Raw genomic sequence first — 15,095 nt, 5'->3', positions numbered from 1 at the left:
AGAATCTCACATACAGAGCAGTTTAAGGTGTTCTAGCTCTACATTCTCAGCCAACATCTTCAAACCTTTCCTAACTCTTCCCCTTCCCATGAGCCTGTTCCAAAGGCTCTTGAGCCATATGGCCAGGTAATGTCACAGCAACAACCCCACTCCTGGTACCAGATTTCTGTGTTTAGTTACTTTTCTCTCATCCCTGAGACAAATACTCGACACCCAGAGTCCAAGGGGGAAAGGTATATTTAGCTCACAATTTGTAGAAGTTTCAGCTGGCTTCAAGGCAGGGATGATAAAGAGGCATAGCATTGCACATTCCAGGTCCAGTCACCTCTGAAAAAGAAAGCCCACCTCATGTGCATGAGGCTTTGGGGGGACATCTAAACACAAGCCATAACAGCCTGTGTAAATTATCATTAAATATTATAGTCACAAAAAATCACATTGACTTGTCCAAATAGCTTTGGAAGAGATAAACTTGTGAAAAAAGTACGATTGTCTATTCAACAATTTTTTGTTTTTGAAAAATTGGATTTAGTGTAAAAATGTGAAATTATTGCATTTTGTTTTTAGATAAGGAAGCTAAAAATAGCTCTGGCTTTATCTGATCTTGTCATTTATACTAAAGCTGAAAAGTTCAGAAGTTTTCAATATTCAAGACAAAATCAGCAATTTAATGAAAATAATTCTATTGGGGAGACACAAGCCCGAAAACTTTCCAAGTTGAGAGGTAAAATATTACAATTCAAAGAGATGAAGTATTTAAATCAGTTATAGTCACTGTGAGGTGGTAAGGTGGGCTAGTAATATTTATTAAGTTTATATTCTCATAAAATTTCAACTATTTAACATAATTTAGAAAGGAGTTATGTGCCTCTAGTTGAGTTACATTTCACATAGTGGAGCCAGTGGTTGTCTTCTTTAGGTCATGGTAATTGTGGTTCAGCTTGTCCGGTGTACTTAGTCCATGGGGATAGGGGGCATTTGGAGTGGTAGAGTATTTGCGGTGCCTTACAGGCAGAGGAACTGATTTGCAAGGCATTGGGCTTTATCTTAGAGGGAAACTTGGGGGCTGGGGAAGATTGCAGTCACAGAAGCAGCCCGAGAGACTTCAGGCAGGGAGGAAACCAAGAGGCTTATGGCAGTGGGAACTGAGACAGGAAGAACTTTTGGATTCAATGGGCATGGAAGAAGTAAAATTAGATGTGCAGGTTCTATGCCTGTGAGAAGGAGGGAGAGGAAATGACATGCAAACTGGAGCCCTAGAGTACATGTACTGCCACCTCTAGAGGTCACACTTGTCTGTGTCACTTTTTTTTTTTTCTGTTTAATTCTCAGGATGATGCTATTCTTCTGTTTGGTAACACCAAAGGTGACACATTGTCTAGGGAAAGAAAAGAAAGCAGATGGCATCAGACTCACATGATAGGGAATATCCCAGACTCTAATTAAAGAGCCAGGAATTATTCTCAGAAAATTATAATCATTTACCATTTTGTGTAGAAGTACTAGAGCAGGAAAATCAGCACCTGCCACCGACTTGAGAAATGCTGTTTGGACATGCATACTGATGTGTTCACCTGTGAACCTCACTGGGCTGTGCACTGGTGTCCAAGGGCTTTGAAATATCCTCTAGCTTGTATTCTCAAGTTGTCTATTAGAATAATACTGGATATTTTGAGGGCCTTTTAAAAATAATGAAAACCAAAGCAAATGACAACTGTGGATTGGGATTAAAAAACCAATTCAACAAATCCAGATTATAGTTAAATAATAGAATAGGGTAGAATACTGTAGAGTAAAATGGAATGGGATGAAACAACAAAATGAAGGAATGCAGAATAGAGTAGAATAGAATAGGACTATTTATTACACTGTTTTATAAAACAAGTGTGCATACAGGTAGGTTTGTTTGGTTGTGATGTAAACTGTATTTTGCATGCTATGGTATGGAAATAGAGTTTGAATGACCTGCTTTACTAGCTGACCTCTGTCCTCTCAAACTATGGGATAGCTTTTGTTGTTCTTGAGGAGATTTCTGAACATAAGATTATGTTCATCAGATTAAATATTTGCAAAATTTTTTTGGAAGGGGACTGGTTACTACTGAATAGAGCCATAAAATACAACATTGCCATTTTTCTTTTGCAGAGTATAGAGTATTTTAATGCACCAAAGGTCATTAATAAATAATTAATAATGTTGGCAATGGTTGAACTGCAAAGATACCTAGTATTATTACAACCATAAAAACATCATTAAAACAAATGTGGTAGATGAATGCTATTGAACTAGAATAATTCCCACATTATTTTAGTAAGTAAAAATTGGCAATTTGTAAAAGAGAATAAACAATATGACTTAATTTTAAAAATTATCATATAGATAGAAAAGAAGGAAAAGATACAAACCAGGCAGTTTTCAGTTGTTCTTAATTGAGTGATAAGCTTGTACATAGTTTTATTTTTCATTTGATTTCCTCATATTCCTATAATGAACATGAGCTGCATTTGTAATAACAAATCGTGTTTAATTTAATTTCTAAAGATAAGTCTCAGAAGTCACGAAGCTGTATTATGTTATGGAACCTTAGTAATCATTCATATATTACTTTGTAGATGAGAAACATTATGACCAGAAGAGCATCTCTTCTGCCAGCAGACAAATATCTCTTAGGACTAGATAAGGGAGCATGACACACCCATGTTCATTTGTACCTGAGTGGCCTCAAGGGGCATGTAACTTCTAAAACTAAATATTGATGAAATTAGCAGTAATTTTTTCCCTGTTAAGTTTATCGGTACATTTAAAGCAAATAATACACTTACATTTATCATTGGGATCTTGTACCTTTACATGATATATCTTGGTTCTTATTTTTTCCCATATCCCTGCCCTCGCTTTACCCTCTTCACCCTTCCCTATTTACAAAGACTTTGTTTCCATCTTTTCCTTTTTCCACATTTTTTCTTTCCCCTTCTTTCCTTTCCCCTCTTCTTTTCTTCCTATTGCACACTATCAATTGACAGTAATTTTTAAATTGATGATGCCTCCTAAAGGATAATATTTATGTAGCGAGAGGAAGTAATTCTGTTCTAGTTCCACTAGCAAATATATTGTGGACAAGAAGCAGCTACAGTGAAGGGAGGAGCCCAGAAAGTCACACTCTTAGTGATCCTTCCCTTCCAAGCAGAGTCCGCCTTCCGAAGCAAGTCAGCTGTAAAACCCCCAAATCCACTCTCCCTCCCAAAAGCCCTCCTATGAGCACATGAGGCTCTTGGGAGACATCTAGATATAAAACAGAACAATATATTTCAAATTTCAATGAAATATGGATTAGTAGAAATATAAAAAGCACATTTGAAAACCTCAGGTTGAATATATATGTTTGTATATGTATTTGCAGTATATGCATATAGATATTAATAATGAAGGTATCGAAATAAGTATTGAGAGGTAGGTTTGTTTTTGTTGAAGGGTTGTAAGAAGAAATTTAATGAATTTATGGGAAGATGCTGGAGTGGAAGGGCTGGGAGCTGAATCAATTAACTTGGGACACTTATTGAACCCTGTGAATCTGGGAAATGTTCAAGCAAGTTAATTTTGCTAGAATCATAGACTCTCAGTTGGCTTTCATGTGATTTGATTCTAATATAAAATTCGAAGTTCAGAAAAAACTAAAGTGGGAGAAATGCTACTTTTGTTTTTAAAAGAAAGTATTTAATTAAGAATTGTATGTGTTTTATATTAAAGTAAAATTAATTTAGATGTGAAAAAAACAGAAATATTCGAATCCATTTTTCCCTAAAGTAAATTATCAGTGTACCTAAGTTGTACAATATAACTATTATTAGATGATAATAGTAAATCACACTGTAAACATAAACACATGGGATTCATTTTAATTTTTATGAATTATATTTTAAAAACAATAAATATCAATATTAACAGCATATATAATTATATATAGAAGTAGTAGGTTAGTTTATTTTAAATCTTTCATAGTGTTTTAATAATTTTCTTTCTCCCTCCCTCCTCTCCTCCCTCCCTTCCTTCCTTTCTTCCTTCTTTCTTTCCTGTTTTTAGTCAATGAATTTATTTTTCACACAAGGAAGTTCATTACCAGAATATATCCCAAAGCAACAAGAACAGACTCTTCTAACTTTAATCCTCAAGAATTTTGGAATATAGGTTGTCAAATGGGTATGTTATATAGAACATTGAATTGTTTGCAAGAATAAGTTAAAATGAATTCATTTTATGAATTAATGAATAAGCTCTTTATAAAGAGTTTTTAGCCTTGGGGGTTTTGGGTTCAGGCACTTGGTGTTGAAGCATTGGTCTCAAGAGTTGCATTCATTCACAGATGGCTTGGAGAGGGTAAATCTGGGTGGAGTTTAGGGCATGGAGGTTCAATTCCTGAAGCGTTGTTGTGGGACATATGTGGTAGAGGAAAGGGACAAGGAAACCAAAATGAGCAAAAGACTTTGAAGACCAAATTCTTTTGACTGAAGTTGCACTCAGGGGTTCGTCAAATCAAGTGACCTCTGTCATTCATACTTTGCATGATCTTCTAGATTTAGCCTTGAACATGGGAGGAATCACGCAGCTTGGTTATGCACTCTCACAGGCTGTCCTGGTTTCTGACTGCACAGCTGGTACAGGACTGGAACTAACTGGCCAATGTGAAGTGTGAACCCTTCTACTCCTCAGCTGTAGCAAGGCCTCTGAGGTTGGGCAGAGCAGGGTGCAGGGACCATGGCGGAGGCATGTATCCAGAGACTGCTACAATTACCAATCTGTCTGTCTCTTACTGTCTCTTCAAATGACAACAGCACCTCCTGGACTCGAAAGCTTGTGATATAGTTGGGTTCTGTTTCTTGGATTTAATGGACTCATTATCTTTGCTTTTATATTTCTCAAATGTTACCTGACACCTACACTGTTCTTCTGTAATACATACTATGTGCAATTTTGATTTCTTAGTTCAAATTTATATAGTAATTTAATTTATAGATTAAACTTCACCACTCACCAACATACATTAATATAGACATGATAGGAGGAAAAATGATTACAAGTCAAGAAAAATTAGGCTGATGATGCTTTTAACAAAATGTATGATCTGTGATTAGATTTCAGTAACTTGTTTAGCTGTATCTCTTTAACTGTTACCCTCTTTCCTAATAACATCAAAATACTTCCTTCTCACAGTGGCCTTAAATTTCCAGACCCCTGGTCTGCCTATGGATTTGCAAAATGGGAAATTTTTGGACAATGGTGGTTCTGGATATATTTTGAAACCACAGTTCCTAAGAGATACTAAATCACAGTTTAACCCAAATGATTCAATAAAAGACAACGATCCAATTGCAATTACAATAAGGGTAAGATTAATGATGTCTTCTTCTACTTTTTCTTGGTCCTTATATCAGCGACATAGTGTACATTACTCTTTTAAATTCCACTGATTTGCCTGACTGACTTTAAAATTTCTGTTAATCTTTCCAGGTTCTATAAATGGGTGGTACTGCAGTGTCTTTCCCTATCTGAAAAATGTCTTTCCGTTGTATTTTTACATGAATGCTTACCTGCCTGTGAATACAAATATCAAGGTTATTCTTCTCTCAAGGATCTATTTATATTATTCTCCCATATTTCAGCATTTACCACTGGGACAGAGAGGTTCAAGTTCAGTCTGCTAATGACCTTGTGGATACACTACTTTTTCTCTTTTAACTTTTAAGGATGTTACCAGGCGATCCTAGAAGGTATTTTCCTTTCATCAATGTCTAGAACTAGGCTTTTGTAGTTCAGGATATTTTTCTCCCTTATATCTATAGACTTTATTAGATTGCATAGAAAGTAAAAGTAACCCTATGCTTTCTTCTAGCATATGTTTTCTGTGTTTCATTTGGGTCCCCGCTGGTGCATTTCCTTTTTCTCCACCACATTTTGGGAGAGCTTTTAACATTTGTTCTCTATGTTAATAATTTAGTCTCTGTTCCATTTTATTCTTTAGTAATTTTATTGTGGATGTGAATTTTTCTCCTGTATTACTCAACCCTTCCCCACTGTCATTTACCTAAAAATGCTCCCTTTTTATTTCTGCCTGAATCCTCCCCAGTAACTCTCCTCATACTACCATTTTACTCTTTTATTTTTCTCCTTTTGTTTTATTATAAACTATATAATTTCATTGAAAGCAAAAGCAATTGTCTGAAATTTATTGTTTCCATCAGCACACGTTTTTCAAAACCTCCTACTTATTCTACAACCTCAGTGCTATATTTACTCTTTAAAATGTCACTGAGCCTTTTGAAAATGTCTAGCTTCATTTTCTCCCCACTTAATTGTGAGCAGCTGTAACTGTACCTGTTAGTTGCAAATAAATTAGGCAGGTAGGGTCTTTCTGTTCCCTCTTTTGTATTTAGCTCTAGGGCCATATGAACTGTCTCAGAACCCATTCTGGAATTTGGGTCCATGCAGATACTGGTTTGTTGTGTCACATGCCATTACTTAATGAAACTCTGTTACGTTTTGCTGGCTGCTGAGAGCTTTCTGATCCTAATGCTGGACATCTGGGGGCCTTTAGAGAGTGCTTCCTCCATCGCTCCACCCCAGCTCGGTCCTCCACTGTCTCTGCATCTGAGAGCACAGGAGACTGCTTCCGGCCCTAGCCTTTAGTCCAGCTGGGAACAAGAAGTGTGAGAGCTGTTTTCCAGAAATTAATGTGGCAAGAGAGTGAAGCAGAGATGGATGGAACTGAAATGCTGCTGGCCCTGGCAGCAGATAGTGCCAGTGAAGTATAGAGCTGACATTTCTTCTGGCTGTTAATGACTTCGTGACATTAAAATAGGAGACTTACTAGTGGTGAGGCACAAATTGATACCACAGTGGGGGCAGCTCAAAGACTGATTTTTTGATACTCTTTTTAGGATCTGGCGAAGCATTGACCATTGAGACTATAATGTTATAAGATAACATTGTTTAGTATTTTTTTTTAAAAAGTAGATCGAGTTGAGAAGAAGAGGTGAACCGGCCGCTTGTGAGATCCCTTCCTAGTCCACACCAATGTCCTTCTGTCCTGAGGGGACTGCCCTGTGCTCTCTTTTTATTTCCTACCTCCCGAGTAAGTTTGTCTTACTAGCACTGATAGATTGCTCTTTCTCTACCTGCTCCTGAATTGTTTTTGTTGCCTAGTGCTTTAAACCTAATTTTTCCTTCAAACTAAAATATCCTCCTGAATTCTTTTATTACAAACACGCAGAGCTTAACCACCAACAATGGTCAGATCATTAATCTGACCTCATTTTTCATAGTCTGCTTGCATCCCTACCCTATTTAATCACCACTCTGTCAGATTTACAGTGTTAAAACCGGAACATCCTCTCCTAGTCAAACCTACTTCTACCGTTTTATTTACGTGTCAGTTAATGGCGCCCTTCATCCAATCAGCCCAGAGAAGAAACTTGGCAGCAGTTCCAGTCTCATACATCTCTCTCACTTCCCGTTTTTCAATTCATCTTTAAATTCTACAGATCCTTTTCTCACGTGTCTTTCTTATTCATTGTCTCAGTCTGACCTCCATTGCTGCTGTCCTCTTTCATAACTTGGCTATCTGTCACAAATGTCTTCTTTCTGGTACTGGGGATTGAACTTGGGTCCTTGCATTGCAAGGCAGGCAGCGGCACCACTGAGCTAAATCCCTGGCCCACGAATGTCTTCCTTTGGCCTCTGAGAAATTTTCAGGTAGCCTATATGTCACTGCTCTTGATCCTTCTTTCACAGGCTGATCAGAGATATTTTGCTGCAGTGCTGATTTTGTCATGCATACTTAATACATATTTCTGTCTACTGGCCTACTTTCTTGTCTCTGCATTTCACCACTTCTAGCTTTAACCCTATTCTATAACCATATGGAACTAAGATCCTTCTCTAACTTGTGACTCATCTCCATGAGTTCTGTGCTTTTTCTTCTAACTGGACTTTTTCTCCATCCTGCGTCTCTCTATTGCATTGGTTGTGCGACTTTTTGTAGTTTTCTCTTGTTTTTCCACAACACCCTCTGGATGCACAAATTATATCACACTGCACTGTGATCACTTGTTACTTGTCCTTGCTCCCCACTTATCTGAGAGTTCTTTAAGGATAAGAAATGAGCTTTGTTCAGTGCTGAGTAAGAGTACTGAACATGACATAGACGCTCAGTACATGTATATTAATGGAATGAATGATTTCTTTTTTTGGATCGAGAATAGTAGGTAAAGAAATAAAAGGTGCTCCTTCATTGGAAAGGGACACAGATGCTTACGAACTCCACGCACTTTATCCTGGGGGTCCCACATGGAGTTGTAAGTGATATGGAGGGAAACAGGTGGGCTAAACGCTTTCCCAAGAAGCTGCTGCTGTGGCCATGTGGTTCTTTCTCTCTGGATTATCCTAAGGAGCCTTGTGATTACTTCATAACTTGCAAAAATTGCTGAGTGGATACCTCGAAATTAGGGGGTCCACATGCACTGTGAGCTTCCGTATGTCCCTGGTGAGGACAATCAGAATTTTCTTAAGTTACTCTTTGACATTTGCAAACCAAGTGTGAGTCTAGGTCAGTTAGTTTCAAGCTTATAAAAACCATGAAACCACTTTCTAAATTCAGACTGTAATGTGTAAGGGTCAAAAGAAAATCTACTCAGATTGACCACGGGGCTTTCTGCACAATGGTTCTGGGTAGGACATTTGTAAATTAGAGTTGGCAAATTATCTGACCAGTATTCTCCAAATTTTCTTTCAGTGCTCATTTTTTAATTAGGCCTTTTTAATTTTTTAAATCAGGGCTTTTCTGGGGGGGGGTGAGAAATACATCAAAGCTGAACCTTCTCCTGATTGGAAGGCTCAGTTATTTGCAGAGCTGATGGTAGCTGGTGTACACTGGTATTTGGGATCAGTATAGTAAGTGTGTATGACTAGTGTTCTGTCGAAATATTCTGATATCTAACTATGCTGACTGATCGGTGCTGATGGAGTGTAGAAATAGAGGGAAGAGAGGGAGGGGGGAGGAAAGGGCAGTAAGAAGAATTGAGACATGGGGTGTGCATGTGCCAACCGCCCTCGATGGATGTAATAATTATGTGCTGCCTACACATGTAAAATGTGAAAAATGAAGTTTTACCATCGCCCTGGTTTCTACTAACGTGTGGATTTAAGAAAGGAAAAGTTACATGTTACCAGTTATTCTTTGTCTTACTTTTCTGTTTTTTTCTGCTTTTCTGTTCCCTCCCTATTTTCCTCTATTTCCATCTTCGTCTCTCCCTTTTTCTTTCCCTCTCTCTTTTCCTTTTATTAAATTTAATCATTCCTTTGTTGCCTTTTGTATAATCTTCAAAAATTAAAATTATGCCTGTGTTTATAACTGTATTTTTAGGCTTATAACTTTCATTTCTTACTCCAAATTAGTGCCTAATACACTTTTTATATGTTCACTTTGCTCTTAAAAGTAGAACAAATTTTGGCTTCAGTCATTAGGCTTCATAATAGTCTCAATAAAAGTATTATGAAATATTTTGTTAAACATTCTTTCAATAACTGGTATGTAATATATATATGAGATAACTGACTTTTAAAAAAATTCAGATTGCTTTTTATAGTAATGTAGATAGGAACGGATAATGCAAATTTTCATAAATTATACAAGTATAAATGCTATCAAAATGTTATGAAAACTATACAGTGCATTTTTTATATTGAGAAGTTATATCCATATCACTTTCAATATTTTAGTATACATTACATAAATATAAATATAGTTCATATTATCAGAGTTAGCCCGAATTATAGCAAAAATGACTGCAAAAATGTTTTAAAAATAAAAATATGATAATGACTCATCAATTTTGGATGTTGTGGATTTCTTTATAAGCACATATCAGTAAAATGAAATGGTTTAGACATGCTCTTGACATTTATGTGCTGACGTTTGTGGATAAAAGGTTTAAGCTGGCATTATTTTCCAGCTTCCTGTTTGGAGGAATTAACTTAAAGAGTCCACCCAAGTTTTGGAGTATATCGTGTTATTTTGAAATTAAGTGGCGCTGAAGTTTAATATTCTGCTGAATTCTTGTACCATCTATGTTTGTGCAGCTCATCAGTGGGATCCAGTTGCCTGTTAGTAGCTCCTCCTCTTACAAACCAGACTCATTAGTGATTATAGAAGTTTTTGGTGTTCCAAATGATCGTATCAAACGGCAGACTCGTGTCGTTAAAAAAAACGGTGAGCTCCTACTACAGCTATTAAAACTTCTATCAGACTTCGTGTTGGAATGCTTACAAATTACATATTAATAGAGTCCTTATACACATTTATTATTCATAAGGCAATGGTTTTGCACTATGTTCAAGATGAACAAAATTACCTGCAGCAAAAACAATCTGATAACAATGAGATTGTTTGGGCTTATTTTCAGATTACGGATACAAAACTTTATCTGACCTGCAAATGATTAGTTTTTACTTTTATGCTTTCCTTGATTTTGCATGGAGACATTTTGACAGCTGCACATTTATTTAGCTTCTAGCCTTTGACTTAAACAAAACACTCACAGTTGTCCCGACATGTCATATTATACGTTTTTACCTCATTATTAGAATTATTTTAAATCAAAGGTCTGTGGCTTCTGAGTCAGGCTGGATGTCATAGAAACTGACTCATGCAATATTGGATTTTTAATTCAATTCTTTTTGCCAAAAAGGAAATGTAAAATTGGAAGAAATGACTTCAGTACAATTTTCACGTACATTTCATGTAATGCAATATCGGCCTTGCTGTTTCTTCTGTGAAGTTAAAATCACTGAGGAAACACAGAAAGGTTTAGGTTACTGGGATTTCCTAGTCACGTTCCCCTTAGAGGAGACCTTAGAACTGATCCTTGAGTCTAGAATCCTCTTTGAATGGATGTGGCCAAACCATAGTGGACTGCATTTCAGAGTCTGGAAATAAGCTCCTGGATAAATAGCACTGGCATCGGAACCAGTGGACGTTTTATTAATCTTTTTCTTCCTGGATGAGAATTTCTAGCCATGTCCCCAGTCTGCTTTCCTTACGTGCCCCCAAATTTTCCTCCAGCCTGGCCTCTAGTGCAAAAGGCATAGAAAAAAACAATCTGGAAGGTTTTTGCTGCTTCATTCTATGTTGTCAATGCAAAGGCATATTGCTGATGAATTACTGTCGAATTTGGCACTCTTGGAGCTGAAGTGACATTCCAGTGGCAGTGTCAGGAAATAGTCACCATTCTGTTAGAAATTTGAGTCACCCATTTTTTGTTCCCTTCGTTCTCTACTTGACCTTTCACAGCAAAATGCAAAGAACCTTAATTTATTCAACATATCCCTTATAATAATACGATTCTAGAATTTTGATTATATCCTTAGGTTTTATGGCAGCATCTCTGCAGAAATTCACTTTAGTTCATCAAAGCTGATCTCCTGCTATGCTGAAAGTCTTATGTGTTAAAAAGCATCGAGACTTAAATTTCTATTTATTAACCAGTGAATATCATTACAGATGCTTCACTAGTCAATGTGAGAGATGAGACACAGGTGTGACTATTATGATATAGTTCACTGGTGCTTCAAGGAGTGTACAAAGAACTGTGGCGGATAGGGCACATTTGGAGATGGTTCTTGAAAAATGTGTAGAATCTTTTGCACAAACTCAGACAAGAACATTTAAGGCAGAAAGAAAAATGTGGGCCTAAAACATAATTCAAACATATTAGGTGAAAGCCAAGAAGCTCAATGGGGCTGTAATACAAGGTGCTCAAGAAAGACCAGTGGAAGACAAAATGAGAAAGGAAGTTGTGTTGGGAATAGTTATGGAAAATTGTGGAATCCATGCTAATCTCTTAAGGACTTTCTTTCTTCTAGAAAATGGACAAAATTAAGACTTTTAATCGGGAATATAACATTAGAACAGAGTTGTGCTTTGGTAGGCTTGTTTCTGCGGATAAAGTAGTATGTACGAGAGCGAAATGAAAAATAGAAAATAGAGTGGGATGTGATTTCCATGATTAAAAGATGTAGGCATCAGGTTGTAAAGAAGGCTGTGGTATTAAAAAAAGGAAGTGGGATGCGTGTTACCAACACCGGGCAGAAGTGTGTAGGTGGACAAGGAAAGGGTAAGAGGGCTTAGCTACTAAGGTAGTGGTAATGTAATTGAAAATAGAAAAGTCTCACAGGAAAAAGATCATGTTTAGATAAAGTGTGAAGGCAAATCTTCAGTTGTGGTCATGTCTGCAATGTATTAATCACTATCGAATTTCAGTGTCATGACCCTCTCCTATAATACAGTTTGTGTTTGAGAGACAGAGATACAGAGATACAGATACAGAGAAAGGAAGAGAGGCTGAAGTGGTATATTGTAATGAAGTCAGTTGGGAGGAGGGCAAATCAGTATAAGAGTTTTCTGTAGATGTTCTGTAATATCTATGAGGAAGTGATTTTCCATCTGTCCTGATACCTGATGGATTTATTTCTCATCTTAGGTAAGGTAATGCAGTTATTATTCCAGCAAGAGCCAGTTAGTTTACTGTTTCCATGGGCATGGACTGCGTCCTGGATTGCCATTTGGTAATGTGCTCTTGTGACTGTAGGGTGCCCCATAGAAAACACAGATCTTAGTAAAATTAGTTGCAAGTTCATTGAAGCTTCTGAAAAGAACATAAGGTATTGTTGTAACAAGCGTGTAGCATGGGCATTACACCTGAAAATTATATATATATATATATAGTGTTTCTCTCCAAAGCTTTGAGTCTTTATTAGAGAGTTTATTTAATCTGACTATAAATATTTTGACATCATTAATTATGCTTAGGTTTTGGACAATTTGAGTCATATTGTGAAACAACTTCAGTTTCTTGCTTTGGCAAGGGATTGGTTGCTTGGAATGATTTATTGCACTAGAGACCAATATTGTTCATTGATTTTGGACTTTGGGATTATCATTTAGTCAAACGAAAAATTTAAGAGCACTCATTATTTAGTTTTAGTCCAAAAACTATTTATGGAACTTTTCCCATAATGTAGTAGGACCTGGTCTTGAAAACCGATATGACTTAACTTCCTCGTGTCTTAATGTCTTTGTTACGGGAATATCCAGGCATATCAATTATGTTGCCTGATAATTAAACATTTATGCTCTGGGTTTGAATTCCTGCTCTGCCACTTAATAGCTATGTAATGGGAAGCCCCAGGAAGTTATGTAACATCTTTATGCCTCAGTTTTCTTATCTGTAGATGGGGAATACTAACAACCCTGGTAAGGTTGTTATGAAAAGTAAAGATTATATAAAGTCTCTAGAGCACTGCCTAGCCATAGTAAACACCCAATATTGTTATTGTTATTACAGCTTATTCCTCTCAGTGAATGCATTCAAAATTTAAGTGCTCTAAATCACAAACCATCATTGTTATTGCTACCAAAGTTCTGAAAAAAAATGTAGAACAATTATTATTTTTTCCCTAGAGATGGACTATAATTTTTTTTCACCTATTCCTTTATATTTCAGCTTTTAGTCCAAGATGGAATGAAACATTCACATTTATTATCCAAGTACCAGAGTTGGCTTTGTTGCGTTTTGTTGTTGAAACTTCAGGTTTAATAGCAGGAAATGAATTTCTCGGGCAATATACTTTACCAGTTCTATGCATGAGCAAAGGTAATTTTCTTAAAAGTAAGTTGTGTTTTAACATTAAATATAACTTGTCTTTATCAAAGGCACTTTTTTTTGGAGATGGGGTCTCACTATGTAGTTGAGACTGACCTGGAACTCACTATGTAGCCCAGGCTAGTCTCGAACTCCCAGCGATCCTCCTCTCTCAGCCTCCCAAGAGCTGGGATTACAGGCGTGCACCACCAGCCTGGGCAAAGGCACATTTTTGAAATACCAAATACCTCTACCCACAGAAATAAGATCTAATGATAGTTTTATGTATTATATCTATTATCTTTCAGTGGGTTTACAACAAAGTGTTCTGGAAGATGGAGTGAAGATGCGGGCTTGCTAGAATATTAATTAGACCAACTTGGTGTGTATATGTGTTTCTTTACATGGATCGTAGTTCTTCTGTTTCAAGGAAGAGTAGTCATGGCTACCATAATGAAATTGAAGATGGGGATCAGACAGAAGGGAGAACCAGTGACTCACTTTTCCTGCCTGAAGAAAAGAGGCCAGGAGCCAGAGAATCCTTTCCTGACCCTTTCCAGGGCTGACGTCCACTTGCAGACTCACTTTTCCTAGGGTTTTACTGTGTCCCCATCACCTTGTCGCTATATGTTTGCTTTTCTAATGCCATCTGAGGTTTGCCTTGAGAACAGGGTCTTCTTGAAGCAGAAGTGTGGTGTCTATTTTGGGAGTGTGATGTTCTCGAGGGACGTGAGGGAGCCTCGGGTGTGTGCTAGGACTGGGCCTGCTCAATGCTACAGATCAGAGTAGAAAGTGCAGGTGTAATTTTTGTGGAAAGTTAATAGCCAAGATGAAAATGTTACCCCACGGTTGTGTGTGCGTGTGCGTGTGTGTGTGTGTGTGTTTAATGTATGCTCAGTGAAGACATCTCTTTCTCAGTAGCACTGTTCTGGCCGTCACTGGTTAATTTGTTTTGATTGTTGAGACCGGAATTAACCAGAATTATTCCTTCTGCAGGTTACCGCCGCGTTCCTTTGTTCTCCAGAACGGGTGAGAGTCTTGAGCCTGCTTCGCTGTTTATGTATGTTTGGTACGTCAGATAGGAGCTAGTAGTACAGGACACACTGTTAGCTACACATCACAATAAAGCGGCCAGAATGAACGTCTGTGTTTCTTTTTTTTTAAAAAAAGCAAAAAATAGGATAATTACAGGAATATTGCCCTCATTCACTTTTTTTTGGTGGGGGGTTGAGACAGGGTCTCACTATGTAATTAAGATTGACCTGGAACTCACTATGTAGCCCAGGGCTGGTCTCGAACTCACAGCGATTCTCCTACCTCAGCCTCTCGAGTGTTGGGATTACAGGTGTGAGCCACCATGCCTGCAGAGGGTCCTGACTCAGTGTAGCATTGATTTCTCCTGCC

At 37.3% G+C, this 15,095-nt stretch overlaps 1 protein-coding gene across 5 annotated transcripts in view; it reads left to right on the top strand.

The window, feature by feature from the left end:
- Plcz1 (phospholipase C zeta 1) overlaps window positions 1–14,821 on the top strand; it is a 44,465-nt gene extending 29,644 nt beyond the window's left edge. For 2 of the 5 annotated variants that reach the window (XM_010615890.2, XM_019206346.1), the window contains exons 9-14: window positions 568–724; window positions 4,081–4,197; window positions 5,209–5,381; window positions 10,132–10,261; window positions 13,554–13,718; window positions 14,688–14,821. In XM_010615890.2, coding sequence (XP_010614192.2) covers window positions 568–724; window positions 4,081–4,197; window positions 5,209–5,381; window positions 10,132–10,261; window positions 13,554–13,718; window positions 14,688–14,773 — 828 coding nt within the window. In that variant the 3' untranslated portion in view covers window positions 14,774–14,821. Of the gene's footprint in view, window positions 1–567; window positions 725–4,080; window positions 4,198–5,208; window positions 5,382–5,657; window positions 5,766–10,131; window positions 10,262–13,553; window positions 13,719–14,687 lie in introns of those variants that run through there. The other 3 variants (XM_010615870.1, XR_002025089.1, XM_019206347.1) reach the window with 3 other exon arrangements.
- The last annotated feature ends 274 nt before the right edge of the window (window positions 14,822–15,095 follow it).

Source organism: Fukomys damarensis, unplaced genomic scaffold (genome assembly GCF_012274545.1).
Source record: "Fukomys damarensis isolate Sample0158 unplaced genomic scaffold, DMR_v1.0_HiC HiC_scaffold_19, whole genome shotgun sequence".
NCBI classification, from domain to species: Eukaryota; Metazoa; Chordata; class Mammalia; order Rodentia; family Bathyergidae; genus Fukomys; species Fukomys damarensis.
This window is presented reverse-complemented; position numbering and strand designations above follow the sequence as displayed.